This window comes from Salvelinus alpinus, chromosome 24, assembly GCF_045679555.1.
Source record: "Salvelinus alpinus chromosome 24, SLU_Salpinus.1, whole genome shotgun sequence".
NCBI classification, from domain to species: Eukaryota; Metazoa; Chordata; class Actinopteri; order Salmoniformes; family Salmonidae; genus Salvelinus; species Salvelinus alpinus.
In genome coordinates, this window is record NC_092109.1 from 1,464,539 (window position 1) to 1,477,969 (window position 13,431).

A 13,431-nucleotide genomic window follows, 5' to 3' on the forward strand; every position below is an offset into this window, starting at 1 on the left:
AAAGCTCATTCCTTCAACGATAAACACGAATCCGACCATCACCCCTGGTGAGACAAAACCACGACTCATCAGTCAAGAGCACTTTTTGCCAGTCCTGTCTGGTCCAGCGATGGTGGGTTTGTGCCCATAGGCGACGTTGTTGCCGGTGATTTCTGGTGAGGACCTGCCTTACAACAGGCCTACAAGCCCTCAGTCCAGCCTCTCTCAGCCTATTGCGGACAGTCTGAGCACTGTTGGAGGGATTGTGCGTTCCTGGTGTAAATCGGGCAGTTGTTGCCATCCTGTACCTGTCCCGCAGATGTGATGTTCGGATGTACCGATCCTGTGTAGGTGTTGTTACACGTGTTCTGCCACTGCAAGGACGATCAGCTGTCCTTCCTGTCTCCCTGTAGCGCTGTCTTAGGCGTCTCACAGTACGGACATTGCAATTTATTGCCCTGACCACATCTGCAGTCCTCATGCCTCCTTGCAGCATGCCTAACGCATGATGAGCAGGGACCTGGGCATCTTTCTTTTGGTGTTTTTCAAAGTCAGTAGAAAGGCCTCTTTAGTGTGCTAAGTTTTCATAACTGTGACCTTAATTGCCTACCGTCTGTAAGCTGTTAGTATCTTAAAACCTGTTTGGGAAAGGCGTCCCGCTAGCGGCAAACCTGGCCAACATCCGGTGAAATTGCAGAGCGCAAAATTCAAAAACAGAAATATCCATAATGTAAATTCATAAAACATACAAGTGTTATACATCAGTTTAAAGATTAACGTCTTGTTAATCCAGCCGCCGTGTCAGATTTCAAAAAGGCTTTACGGCGAAAGCATACCATGCGATTATCTGAGGACAGCACCCCGCGTACAAAACCATACAAACATTTTCCAGTCAAGTAGAGGAGTCACAAAAGTCAGAAATAGCGATAAAATTCATCACTTACCTTTGATGATCTTCATATGGTTGCACTCATAAGACTCTATGTTACACAATAAATGTTTGTTTTGTTCGATAAAGTCCCTCTTTATGTCCAAAAACCTCAGTTTGTTGGCACGTTTCGTTCAGTAATCCATTGGCTCAAAGGCGGTCACAACAGGCAGATGAAAAATCAAAATAGTACCAGTAAAGTTCGTAGAAACATGTCAAATTATGTTTATAATCAATCTTCAGGTTTTTTTCTGTCTAAATAATCAATCATATTTCAACCGGACAATATAAAGGAACAACAACGAAAGGTGCGCTCTCGGTCGCGCGCACCAAACAGGTCTGGGACTTTCCACTGTCCACTCATTCAAAGTAGTCATTCTCCCTCATTTTTCAGAATAAAAGCCTGAAACAATGTCTAAAGACTGTTCACATCTAGTGGAAGCCATAGGGAATGCAATCTGGGTCATATCTGTTTATATGGTGGATAGGCGTTCAATGGAAAAACACCCATTTCAAAATAATGGCACTTCCTGGATGGATTTTCCATATCATATAAAATCTACCAATTATATGCATTTCTGGGCCTGAGTAACAGGCAGTTTACTTTGGGCACGCTTTTCATCCGGGTGTGAAAATTCTGCCCCCTTTCCCAAACTGGTTTAATGACCGTTCCACAGGTGCATGTTCATTAATTGTTTATGGTTCATTGAACAAGCATGGGAAACAGTGTTTAAAACCTTTACAATGAATATCTGTGAAGTTATTTGGATTTTTACGAATTATCTTTGAAAGACAGGGTCCTGAAACAGGGACGTTTCTTTTTTTGCTGAGTTGAGTAGTATGTACAGGATACACATGGTATACACCGCCCAACGAAACGCTTACTTCCAGGGTCCTTCTCGACAATGCAACAACAATAAGAAATAATAAAATATAAGTATAAGAACATAAAGTAAATGGCTCAGTAAAATATAATAAACATTTTAGTATAAGTATAATACACGAAGGCACAATTTATAGTTCAATATTTACACGTGTTTTAGGGGAAGGGTGGTTGGGGCAGGTGTTTCAATTGTACAGTATTTTGCAATAATAATAAGAGTCTGGTAGCAGCAGTTGTGATGTGTGTGTAGAATGAATGTGTGTGGATGACTGTATGTCTGTGTGCATGAGTGAGTGCATGTGAGTGCAGGTGTTGAGTCCAGTTCCCTCATGGATTTGCAGAGCTCGTACCTGCTTGCCTTGTACGTGTCGCGAGCCACCGAGTCATCAGGGTTTATTTTGCTGACATTGAATGCATTTAAAGTGACACTGACATTGTAAGTGTGTGTTTGTGTTACATGATAATTATGTTGAACTGCAGTGGACTAAATGTTGATCCTTTGTCCTCTTGACAGGATATGCTCATTTCCTGAGTGGGATGCAGTATTGGAAGTTTGACCCGGTGGAGGTGACGGTTTTGGAAGGATACCCACGCTATATCGGCATGGACTTCTTTGGCTGCCCGCTTCCTATTATCAATAAAGCCCAGGAAGAGTCCATATCGCCCGAAGAGGTGAATGGAATATCACGGCCAAATTAATTCGTTTGCTCTTAAGACTGATGTCATTACAATGGGACTTTAGACTGATATAATTATATAATTGCGTAACATCAGCAGGTTGAATGCAGCTATTAGTCAATTAGAGGTGAGGACTTGGTTGAAACTTTCATTATGAACCCAGTCTGAGGTCCGTGGCTGTCTGAAGACCACTAGAAATTGAGGTCATATTTCAACAGATGAATTGGGTATATTTCGTTCTATCATCATCCACAATATGATATTTTCTGGTGTAAAATCAACGCACAGGCTTTCAGAGATACGTTAAAGAGCACACGGCCAGCTCTGCTGAATATATATATATATATTTCTACATGATGTATAGCCTTGATTCTTATTTATTGTTGTTCATTTGTTGTCAAACGTTTTTTTATCCACAGATGAGTCTCAATAATTTTCCTGTGCAGTCCCGCTTTCTTTCATGCCATTGTTTATCAGGTGTAGCAGTGTAAACCTATTTGACAGGGACCCACATTTTCTCTCCAGACTCATTGAGCTCTCTATTTCACACACAGATGCTCAAACAGACTCAACGAGGAAGGTAAATGTGTACCTCAAAAACATTGCTTTGCCTTTAACAGTTAAAGGTTACATTACACTCCAAAATCAAAGTTTGTCAGATGTTTTGATACCTTAAAAGTAGTGTCCTAGGTCGTTGATTTCAACAGAACATCTGTTTTGTACATCCCGCTATACGCCACAATCCAAAATGAATGGAAAAGATAAGCACCATTCAATTTACTGTGCTTACCTTTTCAATTTATTTGGGTTTGATGCATATTTTTATTTTACATTTAACTAGGCAAGTCAGTTAAGAACACATTCTTATTTACAACGACGGCCTATCCCGGACGACGCTGGGCCAATTGTGCACTTCCCTATGGCACTCCCCATCACGGCCGGATGTGATTCAGCTTGGATTCGAACCAGGGATGCCTCTTGCACTGAGATGCAGTGCCTTAAACAACTGTGCCACTCTGGAGCCGATATAGCTAGAGGGTTGTGAATTCATCCTGACTTTAGACAAACTTTGAGGCCTGAAGAGATGACAAAGTTTATTTTCGAGTGTAATGTCCCTTTAACACAACATTGATATGATGATTTTACAGTGGTGGAAGCCAAGCATCGCATATCAACAGTTTTCACAGTGATACCTCATCAGGTAAAACGTCCTTCATGTTCTTCTCTGACTACTCCAAGATGATGCTGTAAACCTTATTCATGTTGTAGCGTGTAGCCATTTGTCATGCAGCTAGCGTCAATGAGAAAGCCATTGGTGTTGCAGTGTATCAGTGCAGGCCACTGATACTATTTCCTCACTTTTTTATACATTGTGATCAATCAATCAACCATATTTATTTATAAAGCCCTTCTTACATCAGCTGATGTCAGAAAGTGCTGTACAGAAACCCAGCCTAAAACCCCAAGCAGTAAGCAATGCATGTGTAGAAGCACGGTGGCTAGGAAAAACTCCCTAGAAAAGCCGAAACTTAGAGAGGAACCAGGCTATGAGGGTGGCCAGTCCTCTTCTGGCTGTGCCGGGTGGAGGTTATAACAGAACATGGCCAAGATGTTAATAAATGACCAGCAGGGTCAAATAATAATTATCACAGTGGTTGTAGAGGGTGCAACAGCACCTCAGGAGGAAATGTCAGTTGGCTTTTCATAGCCGTTCATTCAGAGTATCTCCACCTCTCCTGCTGTCTCTAGAGAGTTGAAAACAGCAGGTCTGGGACAAGGTAGCAAGTCCGGTGAACAGGTCAGGGTTCCATAGCCGCAGGCAGAACAGTTGAAACTGGAGCAGCAGCACGGCCAGGTAGACTGGGGACAGCAAGGAGTAATCAGGCCAGGTAGTCCTGAGGCATGGTCCTAGGGCTCAGGTCCTCAGAGAGAGAAAAAGCGAGCAAGAGAGAGAATTAGAGAGAACATACAGGACACTGGAAAAGACAGGAGAAATACTCCAAATATATTAGACTGACCCTAGCCCCCAGACACAAACTATTGCAGCATAAATACTGGAGGCCGAGACAGGAGGGGTCGGGAGACACTGTGGCCCTGTCCGACGATACCCCCGGACAGTGCCAAACGGGCAGGATATAACCCCACTCACTTTGCCAAAGCACAGCCCCCACACCACTAGAGGGATATCTTCAACCACCAACTTACCATTCTGAGACAAGGCTGAGTATAGCCCACGAAGATCTCCCCCACGGCATGAACCCAAGGGGGGTGCCAACCCGGACAGGAAGATCACGTCAGTGACTCAACCCACTCAAGTGGCACACCCCTCCTATGGATGGCATGGAAGAGCACCAGTAAGCCAGTGACTCAGCCCCTGTAATAGGGTTTGAGGCAGAGATTCCCAGTGGAGCGAGGGTAACCGGCCAGGCAGAGACAGCAAGGGCAGTTCGTTGCTCCAGTGCCTTTCCGTTCACCTTCACAATCCTTCACACTCCTACACTCAATCATAGGACCTACTGAAGAGATGAGTCTTCAATAAAGACTTAAAGGTCGAGACCGAGTCTGCATCTCTCACATAGATAGGCAGACCATTCCATAAAAATGGAGCTCTATAGGAGAAAGCCCTGCCTCCAGCTGTTTGCTTTGAAATTATAGGGACAGTAGGGAGGCCTGCGTTTTGTGACCATAGCGTACGTGTAGGTATGTATGGCAGGACCAAATCGGAAAGATAGGTAGGCGCAAGCCCATGTAATGCTTTGTAGGTTAGCAGTGAAACCTTGAAATCAGCTCTAGGCTTAACAGGAAGCGTAGAGAGGCTAGCACGGGAGTAATATGATAATTCTTTGGTTCTAGTCAAGACTCTAGCAGCCATGCTTAGCACTAACTAAAGTTTATTTAGTTCTTTATCCGGGTAGCCGGAAAGTAGAGCATTGCTGTAGTCTAACCTAGAAGTGACAACAGCATGGATTCATTTTCCTGCATCATTTTTGACTGAAAGTTTCATATTTTTGCAATGTTACGTAGATAGAAAAAAGCTGTCCTTGAAACAGTCTTGATATGTTCGTCAAAAGAGAGATCAGGGTCTAGAGTAACGCCAAGGTCCTTCAGAGTTTTAATTGAGACGACTGTACAACCATCAAGATTAATTGTCAGATTCAACAGAAGATCTCTTTGTTTCTTGGGACCTAGAACTATCTCTGTTTTGTCCGAGTTTAAAAGTTGAACATTTGCCGCCATCCACTTCCTTATGTCTGAAACATAGGCTTCCAGGGAGGGCAATTTTGGGGCTTCACCATGTTTCATCGAAATGTACAGCTGTGTGTCGTCCTCGTAGCAGTGAAAATTAACATTATGTTTCCAAATGACATCACCAAGAGGTAAAGTATATAGTGAAAACTATAGTGGTCCTAAAACGGAGCCTTGAGGAACACCGACATTTACAGTTGATTTGTCAGAGAACAAACCATCCACAGAGACAAACTGATATCTTTACGACAGATAAGATCTAAACCAGGCCAGAACTTGTCCGTGTAGACAAATTTGGGTTTCCAATCTCTGCAAAAGAATGTGGTGATCGATGGTATCAAAAGCAGCACTAAGGTCTAGGAGCACGAGGACAGTTGCAAAGCCTCGGTCTGACACCATTAAAAGGTAATTTACCACCTTCACAAGTGCAGTCTCAGTGCAATGATGGGGTCTAAAACCAGACTGAAGCGTTTCGTACACATTGTTTTGTCTTCAGGAAGGCAGTGAGTTGCTGAGCAACAGCTTTTTAATTTTTTTTGAGAGGAATGGGAGATTCAATACAGGCCAATTTAGTTTTCGTATTTTCTGGGTCACGGTTTGGCATTTTCAAGAGAGGCTTTATTATTGCCACTTTTAGTGAGTTTGGTACACATCCGGTGGATAAAGAGCCATTTATTATGTTCAACATAGGAGGGCCAAGCACAGGAAGCAGCTCTTTCAGTAGTTTAGTTGGAATAAGGTCCAGTATGCAGCTTGAAGGTTTAGAGGCCATGATTATTTTCATCAATGTGTCAAGAGATATATTATTAAAAAACTTGAGTGTCTCCCTTGATCCTAGGTCCTGGTAGTGTTGTGCAGACTCAGGACAACTGAGCTTTGGAAGAATATGCAGATTTAAAGAGGAGTCCGTAATTTGCTTTCTAATGATCATGATCTTTTTGTCAAATAAGTTCATGAGTTTATCACTGCTGAAGTGAAAGCCATCCTCTCTTGGGGAATGCTGCCTTTTAGTTAACCTCGTGACAGTATCAAATATAAACTTTGGAATGTTCTTATTTTCCTCAATTAAGTTGGAAAAATAGGATGATCGAGCAGCAGTGAGGGCTCTTCGATACTGCGCGGGACTGTCTTTTCAAGCTAGTCGGAAGACTTCCAGTTTGGTGGAGCACCATTTCTATTCCAATTTTCTGGAAGCTTGCTTCAGAGCTCAGGTATTTTCTGTATACCAGGGAGCTAGTTTCATATTACAAATGTTTTTAGGGGTGCAACTGCATCTACGGTATTACGCAAGCTTAAATTGAGTTCCTCAGTTAGGTGGTTAACTGATTTTTGAACTCTGACGTCCTTGGGTAGGTGGAGAGAGTTCTGGAAGGGCATCTAGGAATCTTTGGGTTGTCTGAGATTTCATAGCACGGCTTTTGATGATCCTTGGTTGGGGTCTGAGCAGATTATTTGTTGCAATTGCAAACTTAATAAAATGGTGGTCGATAGTCCAGGATTATGAGGAAAAACATTAAGATCCACAACATTTATTCCATGGGACAAAACTAGGTCCAGAGTATGACTGTGGCAGTGAGTAGGTCCGGAGACATGTTGGACAAAACCCACTGAGTCGATGATGGCTCCGAAAGCCTTTTGGAGTTGGTCTGTGGACTTTTCCATGTGAATATTAAAGTCACCAAAAAATAGAATATTATCTGCCATGACTACAAGGTCCAATAGGAATTCAGGGAACTCAGGAACATGGTATATGGCCCAGGAGGCCTATAAACAGTAGCTATAAAAAGTGATTGAGTAGGCTGCATAGATTTCATGAATAGAAGCTCAAAAGACAAAAACGCTGTCGTTTTTTGGGGGGTAAATTGAAATTTGCTATTGTGAATGTTTGCTCCGCCTTTGCGGGATGCGTGGGCGACATGGTCACTAGTGTAACCAGGAGGTGAGGCCTCATTTAACACAGTAAATTCATCAGGCTTAAGCCAGGTTTCAGCCAATCACATCAAGATTATGATCAGTGATTAGTTCATTGACTATAACTGCCTTGGAAGTGAGGGATCTAACATTAAGTAGCCCTATTTTGAGATGTGAGATATCACAATCTCTTTCAATAATGACAGGAATGGAGGAGGTCTTTATTCCAGTGAGATTGCTAAGGCAAACACCGCCATGTTTTGTTTTGCCCAACCTAGATCGAGGCACAGTCACGGTCTCAATGGGGATAGCTGAGCTGACTACACTGACTGTGCTAGTGGCAGACTCCACTAAACTGGCAGGCTGGCTAACAGCCTGCTGCCTGGCCTGCACCCTATCTCATTGTGGAGCTAGGGGAGTTAGAGCCCTGTCTATGTTCGTAAATACGATGAGAGCACCCCTCAAGCTAGTGTAACAGATGTGAAATGGCTAGCTAGTTAGCGGGTACGCGCTAATAGCGTTTCAATCGGTTACGTCACTTGCTCTGAGACTTGAAGTAGGGTTTCCCCTTGCTCTGCAAGGGCCGCGGCCTTTGGGGAGCGATGGGTAACGATGCTTCGTGGGCGACCGTTGTTGATGTGTGCAGAAGGTCCCTGGTTCGCGCCCGAGGTTGGGGCGAGGGGACGTACTAAAGTTATACTGTAACACTAGGATGGAACCCGTCACTCCTCAACAGGCCAGGCTTGGTCCTGTTTGTAGGTGAGTCCTAGAAAGAGGGCCAATTATCTACAAATTCTTTTGGGAGGGGCAGAAAACAGTTTTCAACCAGCGATTGAGTTGTGAGACTCTGCCGTAGAGCTCATCACTCCCCCTAACTGGGAGGGGGCCAGAGACAATTACTCGATGCCGACACATCTTTCTAGCTGATTTACAGGCTGAAGCTATGTTGCGCTTGGTGACCTCTGACTATTTCATCCTAACATCGTTGGTGCCGATGTGGATAACAATATCCCTATACTCTCTACACTCGCCAGTTTAAGCCTTAGACAGCACTATCTTCAGATTAGCCTTAACGTCGGTAGCCCTGCCACCTGGTAAACTGGATGATTCGTTTCAAGTCTAATACTGCGGGTAATGGAGTCGCCAATGACTAGGGCTTTCAATTTGTTAGAGCTAGGCTTTGGCGTCTCAGACCCCGTAACGGGAGGAGGAGATGACTCCAACCCATTGCTTAATGGGGAGAACCGGTTGAAGTTCCTGTCGGCTGAATAAGCGACACCGGTTGAGCATTCCTACAGCATTTCCCTCCAGAAGCCATGAGAAAATTGTCAGGCTGCGGGGATTGATACTACTATCTGTACTTATTGGTGGCACAGACGCTGTTTCATTCTTTCCTACACTTTAATTACCGTTGCCTAACGATTGCGTCTGAAGCTGGGCTTGCAGCACAGCTATCCTCGCCGTAAGGCAATTGTTCTCCTGTATATTATGAGTACAGTGACTGCAATTAGAAGGCATAATGTTAATGTTACTACTTAGCTTCGGCTGGTGGAGGTCCTGACGAACCACGTCCAGATAAATCGTCCAGGGTGAAAAAGTTGAATGAAAAAAGTAGAGCGAGGGAAAAAATGTAACTATAAAACGGTAATTTAAAAAGTAAAAAATGTAAATTTGGCAAGTAGCAACAAACCGCACAGCAGCACGTAAACAAGTCTACAAGCTGTGACTGGATTTGTCATTGATTGCAAGATAACTATTTCACATAGCTGAGGTGAAAGAGCCCTTACTTGCACTGGTTGTTTTTGGCTGCAGAGCATTGTCTGTTGAAATGTCTCCCAAACACAGTATTTTAACCATGTGTATGTAAGTATCCCAGATATCCATCTAACCATCCACCTTTCCTTTTTTTTTTTTTTTACTTGAATATATTTTTACGATGTAAATAATTTTGTATAAATGCTGTATAATACTTTGATACCAATAAAAAATATCTTGGTTTGAATAAAATAACATTTTGTTTTGCAAATGAAGTGTTTCACTAAATTCACTTAGTATTTTATTGAGATCCCCAATTAGCCGCTGCCAAGGCAGCCAGTGGCTGCTCTTCCTGGGGTCCAAACCGGAAACAATACAACAAATAAAAGACATAATATACACTGAATGTACAAAACATTAGGAACACCTGATCTTTCCATGACATAAACTGACCAGGTGAAAACTATGATCCCTTATTGATGTCACCTGTTAAATCCAATCAGTGTAGAGGAAGGGCAGGAGACAGGTTAAAGAATGATTTTTAACCCTTGAGAGAATTGAGAAATGGAATGTATTTAAGTGCCTTTGAATGGGTTATGTTTGTAGGTGCCAGGCGCACCAGTTTGAGTGTGTCAAGAACTGCAATGCTGATGGGTTTTTCATGCTCAACAGTTTCCCATGTGTATCAGGAATGGTCCACCACCCAAAGGACATCCAGCCAACTTGATACAACTGTGGGAAGCTTTGGAGTCAACATGGGCCAGCGTCCCTGTGGAACGCTTTTGACACCTTGTAAAGTCCATTCCCCGACGAATTGAGGCTGTTCTGAGGGCAAAAGGGGGTGCAACTCAATATTAGGTAGGTGTTCCTAATGTTTTGTGTACTCATTGTACATAATATTACATAATCTCCAGCCTCTGCCTCATGCTTTATAAACAGGAGATGACTCTTCACGGTCCACATTGTGCCTTAAGGTCATTTTCTGTTATTTTAAATATAGTTTTATTGCTAGCTTCAGTTACCTGGGGTGGCAGAGTTCCATGTAGTCATGGCTTTTTTTAAATACTTTGTTTGCCAGCCTCTGTTCTGGGCCTGGGGACTGTGAAGAGACCTCTGATTACATGTCTTGTGTTGTACTGATGTGTCCGAACTGTGTGCCAACTGCTTGAACAGACAGTTCAGTACCTTCAACACCCCGCACAAAAACCAATAGTGATGCAGTCAATCTCTCCTCAACTTTGAGCCAGGAGAGATTGACATGCATGTTACTGACATTCGCCCTCCGTGTGCATCTAAGTGCAGTATGTGCTGCTCTGTTCTAGACCAACTGCAATTTTCCTATGTCCCTCTTTGCCACAAATGACCACACAACTGGGCAGTAGTCCAGGTGCGACAAAACTAGGACCTGTAGGACCTGTCTGTTCGACTGAGATGTTAAGAAAGCAGAGCAACGCCTAATCGCGGACAGACCTCTTCCCATTTTATCAACCGTTGAATATATGTTTGGACCATGACAGCTTGTTACCTAGGGTTACACATAGCAGTTTAATCTTCTCAACTTGCTCAATCACCACATTATTCAATAATAGATCTAAATTAGGTTTATTTAGAATTGAGTGGGTGATTTGTCCCAAAAACGATGCTTTTGGTTTCTGCGCTATTTAGCACCAGCCTGTTGCTAGTTAGCCATTCTAAACTGGCTTGAGCTCTATGTTAAGGATGTCAGTTGTTTATTTTACTGTCGTAGCCGATGTGTATACTGGTTAGTCGTCAGCGTACATAGACACACAGGATTTATTCCAGGTCAGTGGAAGATCATTAGTAAAAACAAAATCGCATATCTGACACACGATAAGGAATTACGTCTGTTGAAATATTATGACTAACAGTAGGGGACAGACCCGGAGGCGTTACATCTGCCTTCACTAACATTGAATCTCTCAAAGTTGTGGAATGATTATTAGCAGAAAGACTGCATATGGGGGCTGGTTATAACATGCCATATAACATGAATACCATGCCACAAATTGCAAACATCTAAAACTGTTATCACAGTGCTGTATCAGTAATGTTATTAATCATTGCAACATAATACATTTGGATTGCATCAACTGCATCCTATTGAAGTGCAGGCATTATTGTAAGGATTGTTCCGGGCCAATGTGGACTGTGCTCATGTTTTTGTTCATGAGCTGAGGGCCCAAAGCAGATCTGGTACCAATCTATCCTCCTCACTGAGGTCCAATTGTGTTGAAATGGAACCCAGGTTCTATTGTGAAAGAGAAGGGAAGTGCTACTAAGGTACACAATAGTACATTTTGGTAGACAGAAGGTGCTCTTTGGTAAAAGGGGTAAATTGGTCATCAAAAAGAAAGGAGGCCCAAGGCACTCTTTATATAATTAATTAAAATGCCTTAATTTGTATGGCATGTTCAATAGAAACAAAGTTTTAAAAATCCGACGCGTTTCGGCTGTATATCCTTCGTCAGGGAGTACAAAGAAATAATACAATGTCCTCTTTTGAACAGCTTTTCCAACTGGCCCTAATTTGAAGAGGGAATGGTTACAACATTTATTGGACACACCTAGGTGTTTTGTAACCACTCCCTCTGCAAAATATGTGAAAAATAAATTATTTTTTGTCCCGAAAACTAAGCGTTATGTCTGGGGCAAATCCAACACAACACAGCTGAGTACCACTCTTCATATTTTCAAGCATGGTGGTGGCTGCATCATTCAATTGGTATACTTGTAATCGTTAAATAGGCTTGACGATCTATGGCAAGACTTGAAATTGGCTGTCTAGTAATGATCAACAATCAACTTGAGAGCTTGAAGAATTTAAAAAATAGTAGTGGGCAAATATTGTACAATCCAGGTGTGCAAAGCTCTTAGAGACTTACCCCAAAAGACTCAGCTGTAATCGCTGCCAAAGGTGCTTCTACAAAGTATTGACTTAGGGTGTGAATACCTATGCAAATTTGATATTTCTGCATTTAATTTTCAATAAATGTGCAAACATTTCTAAAAACATGTTTTCACTTTGTCATTATGGGGTATTGTGTGTAGATGGGTGAGTTTTTAAAATCCATTTTGAATTCAGGCTGTAACAGAAAAACGTGGAATAAGTCAAGGAGTATAAATACTTTCTGAAGGCACTGTATTATATTGTTATTTACAATAAAAAGGGACTCCAAAATGACATACAATTGAAGTCGGAAGTTGACATACACCTTAGCCAAATACATTTAAACTCAGTTGTTCACAATTCCTGACATTTAATCCTAGTAAAAAGACCCTGTTTTAGGTCAGTTAGGATCATTTGCACATTTGTGGCCTGCTGGAGGTCATTTTGCAGGGCTCTGGCAGTGCACCTCCTTGCACAAAAGCGGAGGTAGCGGTCCTGCTGCTGGGTTGTTGCCCTCCTACAGCCTCCTCCACGTCTCCTGATGTACTGGCCTGTCTCCTGGTAGCGCCTCCATGCTCTGGACACTACGCTGACAGACACAGCAAACCTTTTTGGCACAGCTCGCATTGATGTGCCATCCTGGATGAACTGCACTACCTGAGCCACTTGTGTGGGTTGTAGACTCCGTCTCATGCTACCACTAGAGTGAAAGCACCGCCAGCATTCAAAAGTGACCAAAACATCAGCCAGGAAGCATAGGAACTGAGAAGTGGTCTGTGGTCACCACCTGCAGAACCATTCCTTTATTGGGGGTGTCTCGCTAATTGCCTATAATTTCCACCTTTTGTCTATTCCATTTGCACAACAGCATGTGAAATTTTATTGTCAATCAGTGTTGCTTCCTAAGTGGACAGTTTGATTTCACAGAAGTGTGATTGACTTGGAGTTACATTGTGTTGTTTAAGTGTTCCCTTTATTTTTTTGAGCAGTGTATATATATATATATATACACACACACACCTGTATATAGTCTCGCTATTGTTATTTTACTGCTGCTCTTTAATTACTTGTTCCTTTTATTTCTTATTCATTTTCATATTTTTTTAAACTGCATTGTTGGTTAGAGGCTTGTAAGTAAACATT

General features: G+C 42.5%; 1 protein-coding gene and 1 pseudogene across 1 annotated transcript in view; one reads left to right on the plus strand and one right to left on the minus strand.

The window, feature by feature from the left end:
* LOC139551989 (stromelysin-3-like) overlaps positions 1-9,637 on the plus strand; it is a 59,132-nt gene extending 49,495 nt beyond the window's left edge. Inside the window, exon 8 of the mRNA XM_071363323.1 lies at positions 2,305-9,637. Within this exon, the coding sequence (XP_071219424.1) occupies positions 2,305-2,489 (185 nt within the window). The 3' untranslated portion in view covers positions 2,490-9,637. The remainder of the gene's footprint in view (positions 1-2,304) is intronic.
* LOC139551675 (uncharacterized) lies at positions 7,025-7,928 on the minus strand (annotated as a pseudogene).
* Positions 9,638-13,431: the final 3,794 nt, after the last annotated feature.